We start from the raw sequence: 27,392 nt of genomic DNA, 5'->3' as shown, positions 1-27,392 counted from the left end.
TCCTAATGAATTAATTAATGTAAAAGAAAAAATCTTTAATATTTTTTAAGCTAAGATTTAGTTTTTGGCTAAAATAAAAAGTAAAAAAAAATCAGCATCATTGAAATGGGGAACAGATATAAGAAGTTATTTAAAAAATACATATGGTGCGCCTGGGTGGCTCAGTGGGTTAAGCCTCTGCCTTCGGCTCAGGTCATGATCCCAGGGTCCTGGGGTCAAACCCCGCATCAGGCTCTCTGCTCAGTGGGGAGCCTGCTTCTCCCTCTCTCTGCCTGCCTCTCTGCCTACTTGTGAACTCTGTCTGTCAAATAAATAAATAAAATCTTTTAAAAAAATTAAATAAAAAATACATATAATACACATGTATATACATATAGAGTGATTGTGTTTGTTATATATATAGAGACACAGACAGGAAGAGAAAAATGTAAGAACACATGAGATTTATGGGTAAAGGTAGTAGACTAACTTCTATGGGGAGTTCATTCAACAGATTTTATTTAATTTTTATATGTATTTTTTAAATATTTATTTATTTATTTGACAGAGAGAGAGAGATCACAAGTAGGCAAGCAGAGAGAGAGGGAGAAGCAGACTCCCCGCTGAGCAGAGAGCCCGATGTGGGGCTCGATCACAGGACACTGAGATCCTGACCTGAGCTGAAGGCAGAGGCTTAACCCACTGAGCCACCCAGGCGCCCCCATTCATCAGATTTTAGAAATACTCTGTGCCAGGCTTGGACCTGGAACCAAAATACTTGGATGAATAAGACACAGCCTACCATCAGATAGCCCATTGTCTAGTTGGGGGGATAAACTTGTAGTTTTGCCACTTGTGGATGAAACCAATATTCCGTACCAGTGTCGTACGTACCTGTAGGGGAGGGGGTGCTGAAGCAGGCTTCATGCAGGAGTTGATGCGTGAGCTGGGTGTGGAAAGACAAATAGGATGCAGTCAGGTGGGCATGGGTTTCGAAAGGGGAGTGAGGGGGGTGGAAGGAGGAAGCTACAGGAGTGCAAATGCTCAGAGGTGTGGTACAGGGTGGATAAGAGTGTTCTTACAGATACTTGTTTAAGGACTACAGAAGTCATGTGGATAGAGCAAGTACCTCAACGCCTGGTATGCACCAAAGGACGACAAAATGTTTTTATACAGACTTGACTGTAGGAGTGTGACGTAATGATAATTGTATAACAGCAGCTTAGAAGACAGATTGTTGGAAAAAGAAAAAAAAAGAAGACAGATTGGTGGAAAAAGTACTGGACGTTTGAGACAGCGATGAGGAAGCCGGGATTCAGCTCAGAAAAGATGAGGAGGTGAATGGAAGCAGTGGCGGGGCCCAGAGGGAGGCTGATAACTTAGGCAGTGAGCGTGATAAAGAGCACGGGTCTGGTTTGATGGGAGGAGATGAGGGAAAAGAGGCCTCGGAAGTTGTGGTCTTGCCCAGAGGTGTGTGAAATGGAACTGAAGGTGTGGAAAGGAAATGTCAGAACATGTAAGTACATTTCGTTTTTACCTACTTAAGTAAAGGGAAACAATAATATTTCACTAATGTTCATGCTTTGAATTGCTAATATAGGTATTTAGTTTAAAAATTATACTGCAGGCGGATGCTTAAGATAGTCTTCACTGAGAGGAGTCTGACCAAAAATGACGGGAGACTAAGGGATGCTTTAAGACACTGATTTCCAAACTTTAAGACACTGATTCTTGGGACCCTTTACATTCCTTTTGTAGGACCCCATGGAGCTTTTGAATATACAGATTATACTTGTAGATATATATTCTGTTAAAATTAACTGTATTAAATGCTGAGGAATTTGAAAATATTTGGTTAGTAATTCATTTAAAGATAATAACAAATCCAGTACATGATAACATAAATAATGTACTTATTATGAAAAATACCCCTATTTTCTCCAAAGAAAAACAGAATTTAGTGAAAAGAGCTACATTATTTTATAGTTTTGCAAATCTCTTTTTAATGTTTGGCTTCTTAGAAGACTTCTGGATTCTCATATTGGCTCCATATACAATCTGTTGCAATCTGTTTTTTTTTGATTGAAGTGTATGAAGTAAATCTAGTCACAAACAAAGATGTATGTAGAAAAGGGAGTATTTTTTAATAGCCTTTTCAGGTAATTATAGATATCCTTCTTTGGTACTATATCACAACTTGATGAGGGATGGTTTTTCAATGTTAATTGTAATGTGGAACCTGGTACCACATCAGCATACTTTTCATACTCTGTTATATTAAGCCCATTTATTTATTCTGCATTTCTCTTTTTCTTTTTTCATTTCTTCAGTGATTCTTCACTTACATGCAACACCCAGTGCTCATCACAAGTGCCCTCCTTAATAATCATCCATTAACCCATCCTGCACCCACATCCTTCCATCAACCCTCAGTTTTTTCTCTAGAATTAAGAGTCTCTTATGGCTTAATTTTCCTCTCTCCATTTTTTTCTTTTACCCCTTCCCATATGTTCATCTGTTTACTTTCTTGAATTCCACATATGAGAGAGATCATATGGTATCTGTCTTTCTCTGACTGACTTACTTCACTTAGCAGAATACTTTGTAGCTCCATCTACATCGTTGCAAATGACATGTTTCTGCACTTTTTAAACAATTTTTTTTTAGATTTTATTTATTTATGTGACACACAGAGATCACAAGTAGGCCGAGAGACAGGCAGAGAGAGAGAAGGGGAAGCAGGCTTCCCACTAAGCAGAGAGCCCCATGTAGGGCTCGATCTCAGAACTCTGGGATCATGACCTGAGCCAAAGGCAGAGGTTTTAACCCACTGAGCCATCCAGGTGCCCCATGTTCTGTCCTTTTAACAGATCTTCATTCAAGCTTCATTTTATAATAACATGAATTGGTTATTTGAAAAATATTGGTTCACTGAGTTATGAAAGAACTTTTAAATGTTGACAAATTTCATTATGCAACATCAAGAATCACTTTTGTTACTATCACCAACAAACTCATCAGAAAACTTTATATATTGGGAAGCTGTCCAAATTCAAGCTGTCAAAATACAAATTTTCTAAAATTCTATTTTTTTCCTCTGGAATGTTTGGATTTTATCATTGGTAACAGTTAGTGCCAGTTGTCTCCCTTCTTAGTTTGTTTTCAAAAAGATGTCTGCCAAATACCCAAGTCTGAGTAACCATAGTTTTTCTGTTAGACATTCTTTCAAATACAAATGGTTACACTGGAGAAGAGGGGCTATTTGAGCTGGCAACTAAAACAATTGCATAAGGGCTTTCCCTTGTAACAATTGTCATCCAAATGAAGCATTTTTAAAAAATTTTGTTTGTTTTTATTGTGAGTATGTAGTTAGGTAGCATAACCTGATACAAAATTTTGGTACCAATACCTTGATTTGTGCTAAGGCCCTTGTGGTTATACTCACCCTCTATTTTTCTCCCTCAGCATAAATGTAAACACAGTGAAAAAAAAAAAGCAGAGATCATGTTAGTATTACAGTTGTCACCCCTTATCCATGGGAGATACAGTCTAAGACCACCAACAAATGTCTGAAAACATGCATAGAAATGAACCCTATGTTTTCTCCTATATGTACATACACACCTATGATAAAGTTTAATTTATAAATTAGGCACAGTAAGAGATTAACAATAACTAATAATAAAATAAAACAATTATAACAATATACTGTAATGAAAGTTATGTGAAGTGGTCTCTCTCTCAAAATACCTTACTGAACTGTACTCACCCTTCTTCTGATGATGTGAGATGATAAAATGCCTGTGTGATGAGAGGAAGTGAGGTGAACGAGATAGACACCACGACGTGGTGTTAGGCTACTACTCACCTTCGGATGGTATGGGAGGAGGATCACATGCTCCTGGACTGCGGTTGACTGTAGGTAACTGAAACGATGGAAAGCAAAACTGCGGTTAAGTGGGAGACTAGTTATGACTATGATGAAAATAGTTTTGACTTTATGGACTCTGGGAAAGATCTTAGAGGTTCTAGGGACCTCTCTTCAATAATTTCCAGTTTAAGGTCAGTCTGATTCAGGTGTAGGAAAGCATCATGCTACCTTTTTTTTTTTTTTCCAGATTTTATTTATTTATTTGACAGAGATCACAAGTGAGCAGAGAGACAGGCAGAGAGAAAGAGGAAGCAGGCTCCCTGCTGAGCAGAGAGACCAATTCAGGGCTCAATCCCAAGACTCTGGGATCATGACCTGAGCCGAAGGCAGAGGCTTTAACCCACTGAGCCACCCAGGTGCCTATCATGCTACCTTTTTGAAAAGTTTAAGGAGAAAGCATTTCAAATTTCTGCGACATTTAAAAAAAAAAAAGTGAAATAAAGTTAACTGAAACCCATGGCTGTGACATAATTTTTAAAAATGGCTTTTTTTGTTTCGGGCTAAAAGTTTAAAAGTTGCTGCTTCAACTTTTCTGACATTGACATTTAGCAATCAGAAATGTCTTTTTTTCCCCTTGTCTTTAATGCCTAACATTTGACAGAGCCCTGACAAGCAAATCACAGAAAAGTAAATTCATTCGCCCTCCCTAGGCTTTTTGACATATAGTCTCAGTTAAGGGTGATATTTTTTGGTTTTGAAATTGGTTGTTTGGAAACAGTTTTATTTCATATCACAAAGTGTCCCATATACACGTAGTAACTGTGTAAATCAAGCCAACTCATGTTTTAGTTGATATTTTTCCGCTTAAATCATATAAAAAGGGCACTTTGTTATAAAACATTTACTTAAAGTGTAATTGTTTTAGTTTATCTCATTTTCTTTAAGAAGACTTTTTATGGAATCCCAGACGATCCTCAAGGTCTTAGGTTGTTTAAAGTTTTAATTTCCTAAAACATACAGTATATTTGTGAAGCCCATGTATTCTTTCTAATCATAGTTTAGGTATCAATTAAAAGTACTGAAAATGATCTAACTCATTAAATGGGCAATGGTTAAAATTCAGTTTTTAAACTATGGCTTATGTGTTTTTTATAGAAAGACAAAAAGTCGTAAGTTAGAAGCCAGAGGAAGATTTTATGAAAGACAAATTGGGTTTATCAGGTGCTAAATAGGGAAGAAAAGATTAGGTTAATAAACAAAAGCCTTGGAGAAGATCTAGAGATAAGTATTGTCCTTTGATCTCAAGAAAGGGAAATTTGGTAAGGTATTTTTTTTTATTATAAAAGAATTTCAAATCTACAGAAAAGTAGAGAATCATATAGCAAACAACTGTATGCTCCACTTAAATTTGACAGTTGCTAATATTTTATTTTATTTGCTTCCTTTTTTCTTTTTTTTTCAAAGATATCTTAAACTAAAGACATTTTACTTCACATTGGGCTCTCTGCTCGGCGGGGAGCCTGCTTCCTCCTCTCTCTCTGCCTGCCTCTCTGCCTACTTGTGATCTCTCTCTGTTAAATAAGTAAATAAAATCTTAAAAAAAAAAAAAAAAGACATTTTACTCCTAAATAAGGTAGTTTGCATCTCTGAAAGGAAAAAACTCACAAACACATATTTTACTGTGTTGGGATGATCTGAGAACCCCAGAGGACCTGCAGGGGGGCCTTTGTTTTGTAGACTGGGGTGTGCAAACTATAAGCCCTCCTAAAATAGCTTGCACGGTGAAGGGAAATTTCTCAAATTGTTTAGAGCTCTTTGAGGAGGAAGGGACGCTGAGCTCAGGGCGAGGATTTGGAGGAGAGACAGAAGGAGCATGTTGGATAAAATTTTATTATTTTCTTTTTCTGCCCATAATGTCTTGATTTAAATTTGCATTATTCATTCATGCTTTAGCAATTGGACTTTTTTTTTTTTTTTTTTTTAATTTGAACCCAACCTTACGATGGTTGTGGAATGAGAACTGAGCCTACCCAAATATATTCATTAAGTGTAAAGGATCCAGGAGTCCATGCTCCGAAGAGTTTTAGTCAGTCACAAACAGAACGACCTACAGGACATACTTAATTACTCTTCTTGGTTTTTGTTTTTTCATTGAAGAACCGTAGTCCATCTGAATTTATGCATTGTCTTCTTATGTTTAGGACTCGGATGTGGATTATTATACACAGCAACAGTGACCATTACGTGCCAGTATTTTGACAGCCATCGAGGCCTTGCCCTTGGCCTGATTTCAACAGGTACATTTTCAAAATAAGTATAGCTTTATCACCATCCATCCTTCTAATCAAAGTCAAAAGTTACCAAACACAGATGTTTAACCAGCCCCTTCCCAGATCCCACTTAGGAAGCACCATTTTTTTTACTCTAGTCCAAGACGGAAATGTTATTTTCTACTGTAAATAAGGGTACAGCTTCCAGAAAATCTTAGGATACGTATACAAAAAATCTGGGGAATTTGATGACCAATATAACGAAGGAAAGAAAAGTTGATGGGCTTAGTCAACAGAGAGACACAAGCTGGTGAGAGCTTTACTCAGAGAAGCAGAGGGCACTTAGGCAAGGCCCCTTCTGTCCGAGAGGGGTAGGAGAAATGCCAGGAAAGTGGAGACCCCCGGGCTCTGTCAGGAAGCCTGATGCCGCCGTCTCGCCATCTCCACTTACTGCAGAGTGTATAGTTTTTTCAAGAGTCCTGATTAATGAATGCATCTCCCTGGCCATGTGCATATCCTCAGGACAGACTGTTGGCTCTTGTTCTTTAATAATCAAGAGATGATCACTGGGACGGTGGCAGGGCACGTAAATATAACAGCCTTCCGGAGGTCCTCTGATGCTTTAAAGCGTGTTGTACTATTCGGATGGACTTTTTCCTACACTGTTTAGGGAACTTACCAAATCTTCTGTGGCCAAAAACTTTATGAGTCTGCTTCGGAGACAGAGCTGCCAAGTTTGGTAAAAGTTGTACATTTACATATGCTACTTACTCGTTAATGAGCACGTAGTCCTGGGAGGTCCGATTTCCAGAGAAACCGAGTAAGTTCAATGATCTTTCTGGCAACAGAATCCAAACGAATGTTTTATTCCTGAGGCTAACCCAGTGGCAACAAAGTGATTCCAGATTGAATTAAATGGAGCGGGATATTTACTGAAGGTGGTTAAAGGAAGCATTGCCAGGTGAGAAATATGAATCATGGTTTAAGAGGAGACAGGGCCAGAGTCTGAGGACACAGTTAAGGTTAAGGCAGGACTGGGAGAAGAAATAGCAAAAACAGAAGATGGAGAACCCAAAGCAGTTGGAATGCAGTTCAAAGAACCTTACAGGCTGTTGCACAGGGGTGGGAGGGAGTATGAGGGCAGGCATGAGCCTGAAGGACAATAGGGCTTATCTGCTGTTTTTTTTTTTTTAAGATTTTTATTTATTTATTTGACAGACAGAGATCAAAAGCAGGCAGAGAAGCAGGCAGGGAGAGAGGAGGAATCAGGCTCCCCACTGAGCAGAGAGCCCGATGCAGGGCTCGATCCCACGACCCTGGGATCATGACCTGAGCTGAAGGCCGAGGCTTTAACCCACTGAGCCACACAGGCGCCCCTGCTGTCTTTGTAGGGGCATAGAGTGTAGCAACGAGCACAGACCCCAGACCCAGACCACCTGGTTTTGAATCCTGCCTGTGTCACTCACTTGCTGTCTGGTGACAGACAAGTTCTCTAACCATTCTGTCCAGTTAACTGCTGAGTTAAGCTCAGTTTAAAATGTGGATAATAGTACTCATCACATCAAGTTATTGGGAATATTAAAGGAGCATCCGTGTAAGGGACACAGCAAGGGCTCTAACACAGGGAGTCTTATAATTATGATCTAGGTTTCCCTTAATGTCCAAATTTATGTGTGCCGACCATGGCAGAAATTGTATGCTGTATGCTCTCACTCAGTCTAGAAAGGAGGGCCTAAGGGCTTCGGCCACGGAACACTGAAGTAAAAGTGGTTCAACTCTGGACACCTAAATTGGCAGAATCAAGGAGTTTTTAGCTTCAACTCACAGGGAGCCCAGTGAGGCACAATTAGGGAGAAATCATGGATCTACCTAGTGTGATAACAAGTCCCATGGACTAAAACACAAATGTATTTCTCCATTCTGGAGGCTGGGAATCTGACATCAGGATACCAGCATGGTGGGGTTCTGGTGACAGACCTCTTCCAGGCTGCAGAGTGCCATTTTCTTGCTGTTTCCCCACATGGTAGAAAGGGAGGTGGTCTTTCAGGGGTCTCTTTGCTGTGGGTGCTAATCCCGTTCATGAGTGCTCCCTGGGCTCATGACCTCATAACCTCCCAAAGGCCCCACTTCCTAATACCACCATGTTGGAGGTTAGGATTTCAACATAGGAACTGGGGTGGGGACAAGGACATTCAACCTACAGTATCCGCATTCAGTGAAAGAGGACAAGCAAAGCAGAAATCACAGCAGAATTTTTTAAACATCGAAAAGAAACCAAAAATAAAAGTATGGGAAATATTGTGACCTCATCGACAAAAAGGAACATGGTGTGCATGAAACAAAGATTTGAGGGATGCAATCTTGTCCCGTGGTGCACAGGAGTTGGTAACGAATGTCCACAGTCCAGAGCTGGTCTTCTGCCTGTTTTTGGAGAGCTCATGGGCGAAGAATGATTTTTACATTTTTTATGGTTAATAAAAAAAATCAGAATAAGGATATTTCAGGGCATAAATAAATTATGTGCAATTAAAATTTCAATGTCCATAGATAAAGGTTTATTGGAATATAAAACCATGTTCCTCCCTTTACCACTCTTATTTGGCCAGTATTAATAATGGTTGTTCTGAGAGTCTCAAATTGTAAGAGATTAAGACTGAATAGCTCCCATTTCCTTTTTAGGTTCAAGTGTCGGACTTTTTATATATGCTGCTCTGCAGAGGTTGCTGATTGAGTTCTATGGGCTGGATGGATGCCTGCTGATTGTGGGTGCCCTAGCTTTAAATATATTAGCCTGTGGCAGCCTGATGAGACCCCTCCAGTCCTCTGATTGTCCTTTGCCTGAAAAAACAGCTCTGGAAAGTGTACCAGATCAATACTCCATTTACAGCGAGAAAGAAAAGGACCTGGAAGAAAACACAAACATTCCTGGAAGGAGCTACGGTGCTGAGGAAACTTGCAAGAGTGCCTTAGTCAGTGGTGGCCAGAAGCAGGAGAGCCTACTTCATAAAAACCCAACAACAGGGGCGCATACAAAAGAGGCCGAGACGTACAAAAAGAAAGTTGCAGAACAGACATACTTTTGCAAACAGCTTGCCAAGAGGAAGTGGCAATTATATAAAAACTACTGTGGAGAAACTGTGGCTCTTTTTAAAAACAAAGTGTTTTCAGCGCTCTTCATTGCGATCTTTCTTTTTGACATCGGAGGATTCCCACCTTCATTGCTTATGGAAGATGTGGCAAGAAGTTCAAATGTGAAAGAAGAAGAGCTTATTATGCCTCTTATTTCCATTATTGGCATTATGACAGCAGTGGGTAAACTCCTCTTGGGGATACTGGCTGACTTCAAGTGGATTAATACCTTATATCTTTACGTAGCTACCTTAATAAGCATGGGCCTGGCCTTGTGTGCAATTCCATTTGCCAAAAGTTATGTCACATTGGCAATACTTTCTGGGATTCTAGGGTTTCTGACTGGTAATTGGTCCATCTTCCCATATGTGACCACAAAGACTGTGGGAATTGAAAAATTAGCCCATGCCTATGGGATATTAATGTTCTTTGCTGGACTTGGAAATAGCCTTGGACCACCAATTGTTGGTAAGATATTTCTCAAAGTCAACCTGTTTTACTGCTCTTCTTTATAACATCCCTGGATATAGAAATCCAGATTGTAAGAGTAGCACAGACGAGCAAAAAATAAACCTGCATAGATGTCTCATGGTGATGATTTATTCACAATCACTTTGATATAGTTGAAAAGGCCAGCATACTTGCTCAGGGATTTGTGTTCTTTTTTTTAATTTGGGAGAAACTAAACATACCTGTTTATCCTTGTGCAAATTTTTCAGGAGGTTCTGCTCTGCTAACTCCTAATAGTCCTTTAGAGAGTACATGGGGTACTATGTAACCTGGTCCTTACCGTAGCTAAGACTGTAGCTAAGACTGATGAAATTAGCCGAGGAAGAGGCTTCCTCTTCATACACTTTCTATCCAATTCACTTTTTTCTTACTCTCTTTTCAGGTTGGTTTTATGACTGGACCCAGACCTATGACACTGCGTTTTATTTCAGTGGCTTCTGCGTCCTGCTGGGAGGCTGCGTCCTGCTGCTGGCCGCCCTGCCCTCCTGGGACACGTGCAACAAGCTGCTGCCCAAGCCGGCTCCAACAACCTTTCTGTACAAAGTTACCTCTAATGTTTAGAGGAATGCTGGAAGGCTCTACAGACTTTTCTCACAGCAAGATTTCACTGTGGCTGACTCTGAATGAAAAAAAAAAAAAAAATTTTTTTTTTAAACAAATCCTATGTACTCTATGTACTGTATATGTAGCTTCTATCTCTTGTATATATTTTTTCCCTTTTTTTTTCTTTTTGCAAGAAATGGGGCTATTCTGTTTTACTATGACTCATGGATTCTTGATGTTGTAAAAATTTGGGCCTGTCTCGGAAGGCTTTCTCTGCGTAAAGAAATATGATTTCTCTGTAGGCTACATTAGTTCCCCTGCAAGGAATCCAGAGGGGGCTCTTCTGTTTTAAACCTGATGCAGGCAGCGTGATGAGATCTACGTGAAGGCCATTAAGGACTAAATCATTCTCCTCTCTATGTTACACCGGCTAGCACATGAAAACAGTTACTTCAATGGCATTAAGAATTGTGGTGGAGTAAGCCGATCTTTTTTTTTTTTTTTTCCAAAGATATTTTAAATTACAGTCACTAGTTTTCACTGTTTGATTTTACTTACCTTGAGGCGGCATCCCCTGTTTGGACACACTGCGTTTAAATCGTTTCAATTCCCAAGGTGTTTCCTGAGAGGCAGGCAGTCTCCAAACAGGGACCCTCCCCACAGCCTTGTGTCATGGTTGGCTGCTAGAACCATGCTCACTCGTCCCTGTCAGCATCCACGGGACGGATGTTTCCCAGGAAGTGTTTCCCAGGAAGTGCTCATTTTACCTGTTTCCCAATGGGGAATGCATAAACCATTCCGTTCTGGCAAAGGGTCAACATCCATTTGCTTCGGGCACAGTGGGAATGAACTGCAAATCCTTGCATAACTTCTCAATGAAGCATTTATTTGCCACTATCAGATTTTACCACTATCAAATTTTAATTCAAGGCCAGAACTAAAGCGCGCGCACGCGCGCGTGTGTGTGTGTGTGTGTGTGTGTACTCCAAGTCTGTGTGGGACATGGGAAGAGAAAAAGGCAGTAAGAAATTGATACCCTGATCCAACATTATTCAGTCTTATAAAAACTTTTTGGAAGAAAATCAATGTTTAATAAATAGACATTTTTCTAAAGAAATATATTTTTAACCTTGCTATAAGTTGGAATTCTCTAGATGGTTTAAAAAAATATAGTTACCTGAGTACTACTCTTAGAGATTTTAATTCTGTAGGTCTAGGCTGTGGGCCAAGCATCAATATTTGTAGTGAACTCTTCAAGGAATTCTAACAACACAGCCGGGTCGACAATGGGTGTTATAAGACTGGCAATAGAGAAACAGTCATTCTCTTAAATAAAACACAAGAAAGCAATAAACCATTGAGGTGAGGGATTTTTACAAATAGCCAACTGTGGTTCTTTAAATAGGACTCTTCCTATTGTGCCAAAATTGTCTTTTCATTTCTTTTGAAATATGTAAGATTTTATACTTCTATGTTGCCTTTCTTGGAAGGCGCCTAAAGCACTTTATAATCATGAAGCCCCACCACACCTCAGTGAGGTAGGTAAATAGTACTTTTCTATGCAGTAAACCTGAAGTGTGGGGGAATTTCATAACTGAGTTAATCCTACTCAATAATGCAATAATGGGGCTCCAAAGTGCCTTTGGACTTCTACTCCATACTCAAACTTCTGGAAAGTTTTGTGTACCTCATTCTTTAGTCACTGTCAAGATTAGTAAATAAAACAAGTGACATTTTAAAAAGTTGAACTGAACGTTTTAGTGTTGAAAGTTCCTCTTTGCCAACACTGTCTTCAGGAAATCGTATAACCTGAAAAAATTTAACTTTAATGACATCCTCGCATTCATCAATGTTGATAATTGTCCAAATGCATCTTCCCTTTGTCTACTAATGTCATCCAGTGTGTGCATTTTCCATTGTCTAGGGAATGAATTTTATGTTAAAATAAAATATTTTTTTGGCTTGTTTTGCATTGGTTTTGTTGCTTTTTCTCTTCTTGGCCATCCTCCTCCCCCAAATTGCAGTGACATTTCACTGAATGTAGAAAAATTAATTAACACATGTTCACTTCAGACCCCAGAACTGGGTGATTGGGCCTCAACATTTTCAAGTCAATCTGCTAAACTATTTTGACCATTGCCTTCCAGAAAGCTAACATGTCAATACTACAGAATCTTTTTGAGGGAAAGGGGATAGATTTCTCTTCGAGATTCTTAATAATGATCTTGGCAATCATTAATGGATTTCTTAATAAGTTCTAGGCACATTATATTATTTATCTTTCATTATAGCCCTGTGAGGTGGGGATTTTATAGTCTTCATTGTATGCTACAAAACATAATTATCATGATATGGAAACATGTATAAGTAGCTTCCAAAAGCAAAATGAAGAAAGTTTCCACTAAACCCTCTGATTTCCAACACGGCTAGGAAATGGGACTTCGGTGGGAGGGTTACTATAAAGCCAATCCTTTAATGAATAGTAAAGTCATGTTTATGTGAATAATTATTCAAGATTTGCCCATTTCCTAAAAATTAACATTTTTTAAAAAGTTTATGTATCTGTTTGTGTTAGGGGCTGAACTCATGACCCTGGGATCTTTGAACTGAGCCTGCCAGGCACCCCAAGAATTAACATTTAAAAACACATTTAATGAAAAAAAAAAAGAAGAAGAAGAAGAAAACCCAGTGAAATTACATTGATTAGAATATGACCTTTCTTTTGTGACTCAAATGGTATTTTTTAAACTTCCAAGTGCCTGGCGCTGTGCTGGGGTCGTTGCAGAGCCCCTCCTCCTGTCAGCCTCTGCTTCACTGTCTCTGAGAAGCCTCCCGGGAGCCAGTTGCCTATCCAATTTTCTCTAGGGTGACCATGTCATCAAGAGAGAGGTTTCAGCCACCAACTTTTAAAAGCCCCACGAGGAACCGTTCCCAGGAACCAGGAGTTGACGCTTCGGGAGGTCATGACCTGGGGGGCTGTCAGCTGTGTCCTGCTGGCTGGAAAAGTCCACTGACCTCAGAAAACCTCCACTTCTAGCAATCAATCTGGGATTATCTTAACTCGAAATGTTCTGGGAAATAAAGGAGAGCCCCCTTTTGAGGGAAAGAATGCCTCATTTTTTCTCTTACTTAGGAGTATTATTTTAAACACATCAAGTACACAGTTTACATGAGCAGGGCTATACAATTTCTCCCTCATTAAGAACTAGATCTTGGGACCTTTTTCTCTGCAGTCAGTTGGGGCTGAAGGATGGCAGTTAATAAAATGCCTCTTTGAGTCAAGAGTCCAACGACAATCAGTTAAAATGATCAGAGATGTATGAGTACATGGATAATATTCACAGACGCAGTACACATATTTGTTAAGGTTATGGTTTCTGGGTTCTAATCCCAGCCCAGGTCCTGTGCTAGGGGATTTGTGAGTGTATCATTTAACCTCTCAAAGCCTCAGTTTCCTTATCTATGGGCCATGTCCTAGGGCTGTTAGGGGAATTGAATAACATAACCCATGTACATTCCTGGCACCTGTTTGGTAAATATTAGCTATTATTATTTTTGTTGCTATCGGTATCCCTTAGTGTGTGGCCTCTCAGTATCTGAGGGAGGTGTCAAGTGTTCCTGGGCACAGGTGTGGGGTAAATGCTTGTCTCCTAGGGCCTCATTTGGTGGAAGAATGAGCCTTCTGTTATCCCTAACTGGTAACAGCTCTCACAATATTGCCCTCCCCCACGCATGTTCTTGTCAAAATCTTTTACCCTTAGGGATTCATGACTCAGCACATTTTTTCTGGAATTGCCATTCAGAGGCTCTGACACAAAACAAAACACAAGCTGTTCCTCCACAAATCAAATAGCATTCACTTTGTAAATTGAATTGCTATGGGAATTTGAACTTTTATTTATTTCCTTAAGAACTCATCATCTGAACTGTTTGGAAGGCCGGCCTGTAATTCGGCAGAAAGTGCAATGCTCTCATTTGTTTATTGAACACAAACTGGCTTCAGCTCCCGGCTCTCATCTCCCTCTGCCTTCCCCCGACCTCTTTCAGATTTACTCTTGGGGGAGGGTAATTCCTTGCCAGGTGTTCTGGGAATCTATTCCTAGCAGGTTTGTCACATTAGTTCCTTCTTTCCATATGCATTCTTTGTCCTAAAGAGTCATTTACTTTTTTTCTTTCTTTGCAAAAATTAAAATATATATATATATATATATATAATATATATTTAGAATTTAATAAATTTTTCTAAGTGATAGTCTACAAACACTGGTAAACAGCACATTTTCTTTCTTTTTTTTTTAAAGCAAATTTTTTAAGTCGGGGGAGGGGCAGAGGGCATGGGAGAGAGAATCTCCAGCAGGCTCCACATTCAGCCCAGCATAAAGCCCGGTGTGGGGCTTCTTCTTATGACCGACTTACCACCTGAGCCAAAATCTGCGAGTTGGACACTTAATCGACTGAGCCACTCAGGTGTCCCAATAGCATATTTTCTATAACAAATAATTAATTGTGGTCAAGTAGGTCATCTTAAACTTACAGACCGATGGAGACATGCATGTTTTTCCTTCCTGGAAAATGCCTAATGTGATAATACAAGCTGTTATTCCTCCAGCTTACATCTGAAAGCCCCTCAATGTCTACAGCTTTAATAGGGCATCTCTAAGTGTAGTCCAAAGGACCCTAGGACATCACAAAAAAGAAGAATAGATGGAACTGGTTATATTAACGCTAAAAGATGAGGGGCTGGGCTCAACTGTCCAGTTTCATATAGTGTCCATGCTTGCTGGGAGGGTGCCATTTTGAGAACTCCTGGGCAGGATCATGTCTTGAAGGAAGTTCTCTCTGAAGGTCCAATGTGAACAGGGACTGATGGAGAAATCAGTTGACGCCAAGGAGACTGCCATACTACACACAGAGGCAGAATGAGCTAAGGTTTCTGGATGCAACTATAGAGTGGCAGTTTGTCTGATAAAATGGGATAATATATGAGGACCCCCCTTTGCTCAAGATTAAAAACAGCTGTGACTTCCAAGGGGCATTTTATGAGTCTGACTTAGGACCTTCCTCCATGTGGCATTTGCTGTCACTAGCAGAGAGGCATGAGCTGAGATAAGAGCTGTCTCTGTGCTTTTTTCTTAAAGCCCTGGGAAGTGGTGTGAACCAAGGAAAGGGGTCAAAGAAGCATCAAGGATCCTTGGCAGACAGCTCTGATGGAACTGGGAATCAATGTTGCAAAGAAATCTGAGAATAAGTGTGTTGTGTGTGTGTGAGAGAGAGAGAGAGAGAGAGAGAGAGAGAGAAAGAGAGAGAACTGTAAAGCTGTGGGTGTTCAAGAGAGGGATTCTCCTCATTACCTTAGCCTAAGTCCACTGAGGCGACAGTTATGCAATATCTCAGAGGATGACCTTGTTTCAGGACCTGAGGCATCTTGGTCTTTCCAGAAAGACCTGAAAATTGAAAATCCCCAGGTTGTTTTTAGGCAACAGGAAGCCTCCTCTCAATTGGACTTCTTGAGGAAGTTTGAGGTCAACTTCCTTTGTGGGTTATTGGCTTTGCCTTAGGAGAATTTTCTCCCCTCTCCCACCCCTCCTCAAGAAATCTTTGGGAAGGGTGGGGGCTCTCAGTGAAGGAGAGGGCAGCTTAGTGAATAGTTAGCCAGGACCGGTCTATGAATAGGAACGTGCCCCAAGAAGTCCATGGAGCACCAAGGGCCTGGTAAGTTGAACAATGGGGATAGATGTTAACAAGAAAATAGACCAGAATATAGGAGAAAGCATGGGATCTGGAGTCCAACAGAGCAGGCTTGACCTTCTGGTTCCTCCAACTACCATCTTACTAGGTGACTAAACTTAGTTGCATTTGTTAAACTCTCTTAGCTTCACTTTTGTTATTGGTGAACTGTATTGCTGGAAGATTTAGAAATAATAGCTGCAAAATGTCCAGTGTATAGTAGTTTCTTAAAAAAAAAAAAAATAGAGATTATTTTTAACCTCTGCTCCCATAAAGTGAATCCCAGTATTATAAAAAAGTAGGAAGTATATAGTAAAATGTTGGATATACAATGTATGTGGTAGATTAGATTCTTACCACACTGCTGTTATGATGTGGGCATGTAATCAAACTATTCTGCTAACAATGTTTGCTTAGTGGTGGTATGGTGGGGGGGAGGGGTGTATCACTCTCAGGGGCTGTCCTAGATTCTAGAAATACAGGAACAAATAAGAAAGGCTCTTGCTCTGAAAAGTTCATGGTTCAGTAGGACCAACTGATATCCAATTAAGTATAAAATCAGAAACCACTTTTAAGAATTTTCTTGTTAATTTATGTATTCACTCAACTAATTTTTATGTAGCACATACCATGTGGCAGGTACCCTGGCATTGAGGTGATGGCGATAAGCAAGACAAATGGGGTCCCTGTGTTGACAAAGATTTTTTAAAGTAAAAATTAGACCCCACAGTATTCTAACTAGTAATTGTGCTTTAAGGCCATTTCTCCTTCTAAGATTGTCCTAGGGAGAGGAAACGTACGCATGTATGGTTGCTATCATAGTAGATGCTGTAGTGTGCCACCCAGACACCCTTCAGGACCTGAGCACTCATTCCCCTGGGGACTGGGATTGGCTGCTGAGAGCTCACAGCTGAGTCTGGCTCTAGGAAGCTTGTCTGGGCCCCAGAGCTGGTTCCAACAGACACCTCAGCTCCTATGGGAAGCTCTGGAGCTGAGATGGCCCCTTAGCATTGTCCCAATGGAGTTGTCACCTCTGACTCATGCCAAAGTTCCCAAAAGAATGGATATAGGAGCCAAAATGCAAATACTGATTTGTATGATGAGCTATAAAACAGCCAAGAGGACTGAACCCGCCAGCTCGCCTGGTAGTCTTCCTTTCCAAACCATAGCTAAGTCCAACGCGAAGCCACATACCACTAATTGGAAGGTGTTTGAGGTTCCTGGGATTGGCACCATGTTAGTTCACTGAGTAATATGAGTGTTTAATAGCATCGTGAGAAGACAGCCTGGTTCAAACTTTGCCACTCTAAGGAACTCCTCTAGACAGTGCGGACTTGGGCACAGACAGTATTTACCTCCATGACAATCCTCTTGTAAATGGATTACGGCTGACCAACCCCTGTTCTCTCCCCAGTGTGTTAACTGTCTTTGATCGGGTTACAGCTTAGTGCTACCCGTCAAAGCCTCTGGGCAATACCTGCTCACTCGAGACTGCTATTTTACTGCTCGGAAGGCAGTCTCGGTGGACTGTGCTTTTGCGGAGGGAGCCACCATCAATCACCCTGGGACAGATGAAGAAACCAAACACTCAAATGAGCCATGCAATGTGCTCAAAGTCACCCAGCCAGTGTCTCAGACACAGGCCCAGGTCCTGCCTCTTTATGGACATGGAGAAGTGAATGTGCATATGGAAATGATCTGATGCAACCCCATGACTTCACAGAAGAAAACACTGTGGGCCGGAAGGAGACAGGTTCAGAACAGAACTCTCCTGCATCATTATTTATATCTAGAAATTCATGACATCACTCCTGCCCCTTGAAAACAGGCATTTAATACATAAGCAGAACTTTATTTTTAGCAAAACCGTTCTTTTTTATTTCCCCCCAACAGGGTAGGCACTAGAAATTGTAGCTATTGAGCACTTGAAATTTGACTAATTTCAGTTGAGCTGTGTTTTAAGTATAAAATGTACAATACCCTGGATTTCAAAGGCTTAGTACAAAAAGTAAAATAACTGAATAATTTTAAATTTTGATCATATACCTCATGATCATTTAATGATTAGAAGATACTATGGACATATTAGATCAAATATATTATTAAAATTAACTTCTCTTTCTTTTTCTTTTTTAATGTGGCTATGAGAAAATTTAAGGTTCTACATATGGTTCCCATTGTATACTTACTGGATAGTGCAATTGTAGATATTATTATCCAAAAATATATTTTAAAATTCTTACACGCATTATATTTATTTGGTTGATAGGAATCTCAGTCCTCTTTTAGGATTTTCCTTTGATTTATTTGTTAAAGAAATCAGATTTGTATCCTATATCCTCTCTTGCTGATTGTAACTCCCTGGTATTATTTAGTATATTCCTTTGTACCCTGTATTACCTGGAAACACATGGTTATACCTAGAGCTTGATCACATTCAGGTGTGATTATTTTGGTAAGAAAAAATTCATTGGTTGTGTGCACTTCTGTCAAGATGCATTAAATGTCTGGTTGTCTGATTTATTTTGTGTTAAGATTGAAGAGTAGGTCCAGTATGATTATCCATTATAATTTCCCCATAATATTTTCTTCACCTGATGTTTTTTTGTAGCTAGTTATTAGCATTACCTATGCTCATTATTACATTAGAGGGTGCAAAATGGTGATATTCTAATTCTGTCGTTCCTTCACATAGACATACTTCTATAAAGAGAAATTTCCTTCTGTCAGCTATCACTTTCCCCCAAGGAACAGAAAAGCAAGACACTTATTTTCTTATTTAATTGTTTATCAGTTTCAGAAAAAAAGTTGTTTTTTCTGGCATCCTCCAGATGTCACCAATGAGTCGCCCTCCTCTGCACGCCACCCACCCATGCCGCCCCCCTCCCCACCCAGGCCTCTGGAGAAGATATCATCATGAAGTCATGGATTTTAAGCAGGGGGCATGGAGGGGATGGTTTCAGCATTTTCAGGTATTTTCTGATGCCCAAATTTTCCCATCAAGTTGACTCTTAAGTACTAATGATACAAGTTCATAGTCTTTGCTGGTTTCTTTACTTCTTCTTATGACAAAAAGTTTTAGCCTGACTCATTTTGTACATTCTCTGCCCCAGATCTGGAATTGGCTATTCCTCCAAGAAGCACAAAGGGATGGTTTTTAGACCACAATCTGGGCGCTTGGGATTGTTTCTACAAAACAGATACTTTTAGGGGTGCCTGGGTGGCTCAGCGGGGTTAAGCCTCTGCCTTTGGCTCAGGTTATGATCTCAGGGTCCTGGGATCCAGTCCCCGCCCCCCCCCCCAAATCTGGATCTCTGCTCAGCAGGGTGCCTGCTTCCCCCTCTCTCTCTGTCTGTCTCTTTGTCTACATGTGATCTTTCTCTCTCTCAAAGAAATGAATAAAATCTTAAAAAAAAACCCCATACAGATATTTTTATTTTTTCAACAGAAAATGCATCATGTGCTAATATTGATAATTCAATTTAGTTTAAATAATTGAGGATCACATTTTAAACCTAACTTCATCGATTTTATATTTAAACTCTTTTCTTTGATGTTGGTAATCCTGATTTGATAATGACAGCATTTGCTCTATCATGTCCTGTGTTTAACATTTTCAAAATAATGATATTACTATTATTATTGGTAATACATTTACTGAAACACTTCTCATCTGAAGGTAACCTATTCAGAATGTGCACTCAGATTATTGTATTTTAGCCCACTGAAATAGTACCTCTCTGTGTGATTAAGTCACCTACTTGCAACTCACTGAGCCTTATTTGTGCAGTTCTAATTTGCTTTCTCCTACTGTGTGTGAGCTTAAACATCTTTTCATATATTTAAGGGACATTTGAATTTAATTCTTTGTAAACTGTTTTTCTCTAGGGTTATTGGTGTTTTTATTCTTTATTTTTTAGAAACTCTTTATATATTAGGGATATCTGCCCCTTGTACTATAAGTTTAAAGAGATTTTTCCCAGTTTGTCATTTGTCTTTGTGGTTTTTTATCTCTTTTACCCTGTTTAAATTTTTTTGTGTTTGACAGATTTTTTACTGAATGTTTTCTTACTGATTTTAAAAACAAATTTATATATTTTAGATACCAGCTACGTGCATGTTTCTAAACTTGTATTACCTGCTTTTTTTTAAAAAAAGATTTTATTTATTTATTTGAGAGAGAGAGAGAGAAAAAAAGCGTGTGCGCGCCTATGTGCGCATGCACGAGTAGGGGGAAGGGCTGAGGGAGAAGTAGATTCCCCACTGAGGCAGAGCCCATTTCTGGACTGGATCCCAGGACACTGGGATTATGACCTGAACAAAGGCAGACACTTAACCAATTGAGCCACCCAGGAGCCCCAATACTTTATCTTTTTAATCAGCTCTGTCATGTGAGTTTCTAAAAGGAAATATTGAGGAAAAACATCTGTTCATGTCTTGGGAATTTTTTTTTTCAAGATTTCATTTATTTATTCGCCAGACAGAGATCACAAGCAGGCAGAGAGGCAGGCAGAGAGAGAGAGAGGAGGAAGCAGGCTCCCCGCCGAGCAGAGAGCCCAACGCAGGGCTCGATCCCAGGCCCCTGGGATCACGACCCGAATCGAAGGCAGAGGCTTTAACCCACTGAGCCTGCCAGGTTCCCCTGTCTTGGGAATTTTTGATAAAGCCTTTTAAGTTTATGATGTCGCATAAACTCCTGTGAGATAGAACGTGGAAACTGCATTGCTCACACATACCAAATCCATACTATGAAAGCCAGAGATGCTCTCTGTCTCTCCATCTGAAACCCAGATAACTATATGGAATATAACTTAAAAGTCACGACTCTTATGCTGAGAAGTCATGTGAAATGCTAGTAATATTTTTATTTTGAAAGTTGAATGTTTAAATATATTTATATCTTATTTATCATAAAAATAACAAGGTGTCAACTATCTGCCAGGCACATAGTATCCTGTAGAAGCTTAAATTTTAAGTAAGGATGAGAGTCAACAGCAAATATACGGTGTGTATGTATGTGCATATGTGCATATGTGTATATATGCATGTACACATGTATGTGTGCGCGTATATGCACGCATATGTACACGATGCACGTGTATACATGTATATACGTGTGTGCACACATGTGCACGTGTGCACATGTATGTCTGTGTGTATACATACACACACACATACAGTAGAAGAAAGGCAGGTAAGAGGGATGTGAGTGCCAGGGTATGAGGAGTTTTTAAACTATGATTGTTGGGAAAGCTTTCACTGGTGGCATGACTTGTGAGTAGAGGCATGGAGCAAACAAGAAAGACAGGGAACCGAGTGCCAAGGCCCTTAGGCGGGACTGTGCTTGGCATTGGTGTGTGGAGTGGAGAGAATGATGAGGACATGAGATCAGAGAGTGAAGGGGCTTATAGGCTTAGGTATGGGCTTTATATGCCATTGTAAGGATGTTGGCTTTTCCTCTAAATGAGGCTGACGGCACCTAGTGATGAGGGGGAGGAGGGAGAGAGGCTGAGTGAGGGAGGGAGGAAGGAAAGAAAGTAGGAAAGAAGGAAGGAACAAAGGAAGGCGGGGGGGAGGGAGAGAAGAAGATCTGACTAATGTTTTAAGAAGATGATTCCAGGTTTTGTATTGAGAATGGACTATAGAAGACTAGGGAAAAAGCAGAGAGACAAGGCAGGACGCTATTGTAGTAATTTAGTTGGAAAATGAGGGTGGATTGGAACTGATCAGGGGTGATGACACGTAACGAGATTCTGGATATACTTTGAAGGTTGAGCCAGGAAGATCCGTTGACACAGCTGACGTGGGATATTACAGAGAGCGGCGAGGGCGATCCCAAAGCTTTTGGCTTCAGTTGCTGGAAGGATGGATTTGCCATTTGCTGAGATGAGAGAAATTGTGCAGGTTGTAAAATAGAAGTTCTGCTATAGGTGTGTTAAGTTTGAGTATCTATTCCACGTCCAGGGAGAGATGTGGAGCAGGACGCACAGGAGTGAAGTCAGAGTTCTGTGCGCGCACTCGGGAGTCGTCAGAGAAAGTGAAGCCTCCAGTCTGGGGAGACCACTAGGAGGTGATTGTCCATAGAGAAGAGGGGCAGGGACTGAGTCTGGGCATTCAGTCATTTAGAAATCTGGAAGATAAGATGGAACCAGCAAAGGAGGCCCAAAAGGCTCAAGCAAGTGGATAAATAGGAGGACAAAGAATGGCGTCCCCAAAGCCCAGGGGAGAAGGTGATTCAGAGAAGAGGGAGAGTCCCCTGTGCCATCTGACAGGTGGGTCCGGTGATGGGAAACGTGATGGAGGACCTTGAATGCAAACAACTCCTAAGCAGTTTTACTCTTCTGTGTGATGAAAATGTCATTAGCTCTGTTGACTGATTTGGGACTATGCTAATTAGCCCCAAATTACTATTTCTGTTACTCTGTCAGGCTTAAATACAGGGTCAGTTTGGTTTGCTTTGTCTCCTGGCCAAAAATGAATTCCTGACTTTGATTATCCGGAGTAATCACCTCTGAGGATGACCCGCGAGAGTGTGGGCAGATGATTACAAGCTCATCCATGGTCTTGGAAGAAGAGCTTGAGATCTCTGACTCACAGTGAGCCCCGGCTTTATTTTCGATGGAAGTTATCTCTACTGCATCGAGCACACTGGGGCGAGCCATTCCCCTTGGGCCTGCGGGCTGGCAGGTGCTATGGGGGGTGGTGGAGGGTGGGAATAATACCCCCCTTTGATTCTTCAGCCCTGCTTGGCTTACAAAGTGTCTTATCCAATATCTCATTTGATCCTCGTAACAGCCATATGGCGTACGAAGGCAGTGATGCTTTCACCATTTTATAGAGGAGGGAACTGAGGATTCCAGCATCTAAGGAACTGCTTTAGGCTACAGAGCTGGGATGGGCACCGAAAACTTCTGACCACCTGTCTCCCATTCAGTCAGATTCTCCTGGTAGCTCAGCCCTACTGCACTTGGCTCCAGAGAGCAGCAGCTGTTCTTTTTCCCAAGGTCATGTCTTCCTGGTAACAGGACGGCATGGAGCCCTCATATGGTACTTCTACAGCCTGAGGCACCCGGCCCTGCCTCAGTTTCTGGAAGTCAACTCTGGCCCAACTTCTGCTCTCCTCTCCCCGGCCCTTTCAGTCAGTCTGTTTTTCATAGGTTGTGCCTCGAAGTGTGATGGGAGGTGACAAGCCTATCAGATCGTGCTGGATGACCTCCACTTCTATTAAAATCAAATGTAGCTCCTTTTAAAACCAAGAGATTAAAGCATTAGACGAAATGACAGGTGTGCCTCCATTTTGTGTTCTTGAGATTATATAACTTCTCTTCCATTTCCAAGAATGTTCCAGAACTAATTTTAGAGAGTGTAGTTGACATACTAATTAACAAACGAACTGTATCTATATGTTATGCTTGGGTGGGAGGGCATTCGAGGGAGAATTTGGAGCTGACGGGGCAGAATTGATGAAGCTGAATTTAGTCTGAAATCTGATCGGTCCTCCTTTGAGATGTTGTAATGGCTTTAAAGCGGTGTCAAGGTGAGATTACTAGTATCTTTCAGCAGCAAACACATACTGAGTGTCTGAATGTCTGCAGAATGGAAGACGCTGGTCTGATTACTGATTACACAGCAAAGTGCATTCACCTATGACAGGATTCATTTTTCTAGGTTAACCTCTAGTTTTCTGGTTCTTGACACTTATTGGAATTATTAAGGACATCCTGAACTCAGGAGGGAGAGAAGATGGATAGAAAATCTGCAATCCTTCACTTGTCACACTTGCCACTGTAGCCCTGAAAGGCAAGTATCATGAGACCATCTACGTGAAGGAAAGTCAGAAAGACCGTGAGGGAAATAAGGGGGCGAAGCCACACACAGTCTGAGAGGTCTTCCTCCAGTCCAGCAATAAGTTTGTATACAAAGAGATGTGTGCATGCCTGTGTGTGTGCGTGTGGTGGGGTGTGGTGGGGTGGGGTGGGCTGGGGGAAGGCAGAAGAGACAGGTGAGAGGACTGTTCATGCTGGGGAGATCTTGAACCAAACAGGCTGCTTTGAAAGTAGGGAACATGCCCCCAGTCAGCAAGTGTGGAGATAGCCTCTCTCACATACTCACCATGGTGTTCACAGGTAATTTGATAGCATTCATCAAAAATGTGCATGTCTTTGACCCAGAAATTTCACAATTAAAATGTATCTTCATCTCATAGAAGTGTACAAAGATGTACACAAATGCTCATTGAAGTATTATCTGTAAGAACAAAGCCAGGAACCACCTCAGTGTCTAAGAAAGGAACTCGGTAACTACATTATATTATATTGATACAGTGAGTTGTTCTGCAGCCATTAAAGACAATAACTTGGGGTGCCTAAGTGGCTCAGTCTGTTAAGTGTCTGCCTTCAGCTCAGGTCATGATCTCAGGGTTCTGGGATCGAGCCCTGCATTGGGTTCACTGCTCAGCAGGGAGCCTGTCCCCCCCGCCCGCCCGCCGCTTCCCTTACTTGTGCTCTCTTTCTCTGTCAAATAAATAAATAAATAAAATCTTAAAAAAACAAAAAAATACACAATGTTGTATTGTACAATATTGTATTGTATTGACTGAGATGTAATGTGTTTCACTACACATTAAGTATGAGTGTGTGTGTGTGTGTGTGTTGTGTTGTATATGTTAGTCAGGATCCCATCAGGAGATAGACTTTGCCCCTGATGGGACAAATGAGTGGGTGATGTACAGAAGTGTGGGTGGAGGCATTAGCCGCTGTACCAGTACCAGTGGGAAGGCGCTATGATTCTATAGCAGAACCTAAGGGTCTCCATCCAGCTCTCCTTTTCAGAGCTGAGGCACCCATTCACAGGGGCGGAAAATACCAACCCTCGTTGACTCACAGATGACCCTCCGTTTGGTTGCCCTCAGCCTCTATAGGAGACAACTTCATTCAGGTTCTATTCCCCCTTGGGAGCAGCTATGGTCAATGACTATCTGACATAGGGATGCAAAAGCCCAGCCCCGTCTTCGCAATTTGGGACAATTCTGAAGGAACGTCCCAACTCCAGAGCTTTTTGTAGTATCATCTGAGTTCTCATTCAAATGCATTTCATGTTAGCTTCTCCTTCTGGTCAGTCCTGCTTTCCTCCTTTCCTTATAGGTGTGTATCCAAAGAGCACTCCTCAATAAGCCATCTGCATTCACCTCTATGTCTCAGTGTGTCTCCAGGAAACCTAGTCTAGAGCATATCCCTAGAGCTGAAAGGGCTGAAGGTGCTGGAGCCTGGGGTAGGGGCTGTATGCAGGAGCTGTGGTGTGGAAGGGTGCTGTTACCACCCGGATTAGGGGCTAAAGCAGCAAGAAGAGATACCCAAACTTCCCTCTCCTATCCTCCAAACCCTTTCCATTGTCTCTCACTGGGTAAACCCAACTGGAAACCAGCCAACCAAGGAGTCTGGGTAATGAGGTATACAGGGTCCACCTCTTGGGGTGCAAAGAATAGGACAAAAAATACATGGGGAATGGGAATACCAAATGGGAAATAAGTGACACAGTATCTCCCACTTATATAAACAGGAGGGATATATAAATATGTACATATATGCAGAAATGGTACACACTTGCTTATGAATAGAACATTTATGGAATGAGTTAGAATAAAACATAGTGGTTGCTTCTGGTTAGGGAAACTGTGCCCTTCATTCATTCACTTCTGACCATTTGAATATTTTTTACATGCACATGTGTTTAATATTGTATTTGGAAAAAATACAATAGGTGTAGGGAATTAAGGAGAGAGATTAGACTGGATGATTTGTTCCTCTGGTTATGGTTGATACTAAGTGCCTTATCTTGTGCTGCATGAATACAAAGGAAACGTCCTGGCCCTCCAGGAATTTGCAGTTTAGTGTGGTGTAGACAGTAGCAATAATGCAATGGGACAATGGTATCGTGGAGGTAGATTGCAAGGTATAATTTACCAGAGAAGAATGGTCTATGTCTCTTAGCAAGTCTTGAGCTTCTAGGAGACAGAGCCAAAGCAGAGAGTGAAATGAGTAAAAGTTTTAACACACTTAACCAGTAGGATTCATTAAAGATAATGGACGGATAATGGGTAAATAATGGCAAGAGAATGAAGGACCTTGTAAGCCATTATTGCGAGTTTGGGTATTGAGAATCCGTGGAAGATTGTTGTTGTTTAAATTAAGGTAAAATGAAGTGTCCAAAGTGATGACTTCTGCTAAATGTAGCCCAATCAACATTCCTAGTACCCTAGAAATTTCCTTGAGGATCTACTCCATTTAATTTCTACCTCTCAGTGACAACCACTGTTCTAATTTCGACCAGCAAATATTAATTTTGCCTGTTGACGAACTTCATAGAAAAAGAATCATTTAGATCTACTCTTTGCATCTGACTTCATTTACTTAACATTATGCATTATGTTTTTAGGATTAAGCCCTGTTAAGTTTGCCAGATAAAGGATAGGATGACCAGCTAAAGTTGAATTTCAGATAAACAGCAAATAATTTTTAGTAAAGGTATATCCCATGCAGTATTTGTATTTTTATTTGCTAAATCTGGTAACTTTGATCCATATTGTGTTTTTAATAGTTCTTAAAAAAAAACAGTTCTTTTTTTTTTTTTTTAAATGCTGAGTAGTACTTAGTAGTATGAGTGTACCACAGTTTGGTGATATTTAGGTTGTTTTTGGTTATTATGAATAAAGCTCCTATGGATATTCTTGTACAAGTCTTTTTGTGGGTATATGTTTTTATTTCTCTTGAGAGAAATACCTAGAAGAAGAGTAGCTAGGTTGTGAGGTAGAAATGCATTTTTTCTGTTATAAGAAATGCCCACTTTTTCATTTTACATTCCATGGAAGAATTTTAAGCGGATGGAGTGGTGGGCACCTCAGGGTCAAGAGACTGAGAGGCCAGAGTAGCGGGACTTAGGAAGGACTTAGGGACTAGGCCAGGGTTCTCATCCATCCAGTATGGAAGTATCTCAATAGTTTATTTTATCTCTACTTTACTCTACTTTATTTTATTTTTTTTAGAGAAAGTGAGAGAATGCGTGGACAGACACCTGCTAGCGGGGGTTGGGGGTGAGGGAGAGGGAGAGGGAGAATCATAATCAGGCTCTATGCTCAGTGTGGAGCCCTGGGCCAGGCTGTATGTCATGACCTTGAGATCATGATCTGAGCCAAAATCAAGAGTTGGACACTCAATCAAGTGAGTCACCCAGGTGCCCCCAAAGTATTTCAATACTTTAAAGGTGGTACAGTTATGCCAGTACCTAGATCCCAAGATGCAATGTCCAATAGAAAAACAACGTGAGCCACATATATAGTTAAAAAATTTCTAGGAACCAAATAAAAG

The 27,392-nt window shown here is 40.7% G+C and overlaps 1 protein-coding gene across 3 annotated transcripts in view; it reads left to right on the top strand.

Annotated features, from left to right (window-relative positions):
• The window catches only part of SLC16A9 (solute carrier family 16 member 9), a 53,098-nt gene extending 40,824 nt beyond the window's left edge, over nucleotides 1-12,274 (top strand). For all 3 annotated transcript variants that reach the window (XM_032312308.1, XM_032312307.1, XM_032312309.1), the window contains 3 exons: nucleotides 6,052-6,147; nucleotides 8,800-9,717; nucleotides 10,142-12,274. In XM_032312308.1, the coding sequence (XP_032168199.1) occupies nucleotides 6,052-6,147; nucleotides 8,800-9,717; nucleotides 10,142-10,320 (1,193 nt within the window). In that variant the 3' untranslated portion in view covers nucleotides 10,321-12,274. The remainder of the gene's footprint in view (nucleotides 1-6,051; nucleotides 6,148-8,799; nucleotides 9,718-10,141) is intronic.
• The last annotated feature ends 15,118 nt before the right edge of the window (nucleotides 12,275-27,392 follow it).

This window comes from Mustela erminea, chromosome 14 (assembly GCF_009829155.1).
Source record: "Mustela erminea isolate mMusErm1 chromosome 14, mMusErm1.Pri, whole genome shotgun sequence".
Lineage (NCBI taxonomy): Eukaryota > Metazoa > Chordata > Mammalia > Carnivora > Mustelidae > Mustela > Mustela erminea.
The sequence above is the reverse complement of the archived record's forward strand: the minus strand, read 5'-3'. Positions and strand labels throughout refer to the sequence as shown.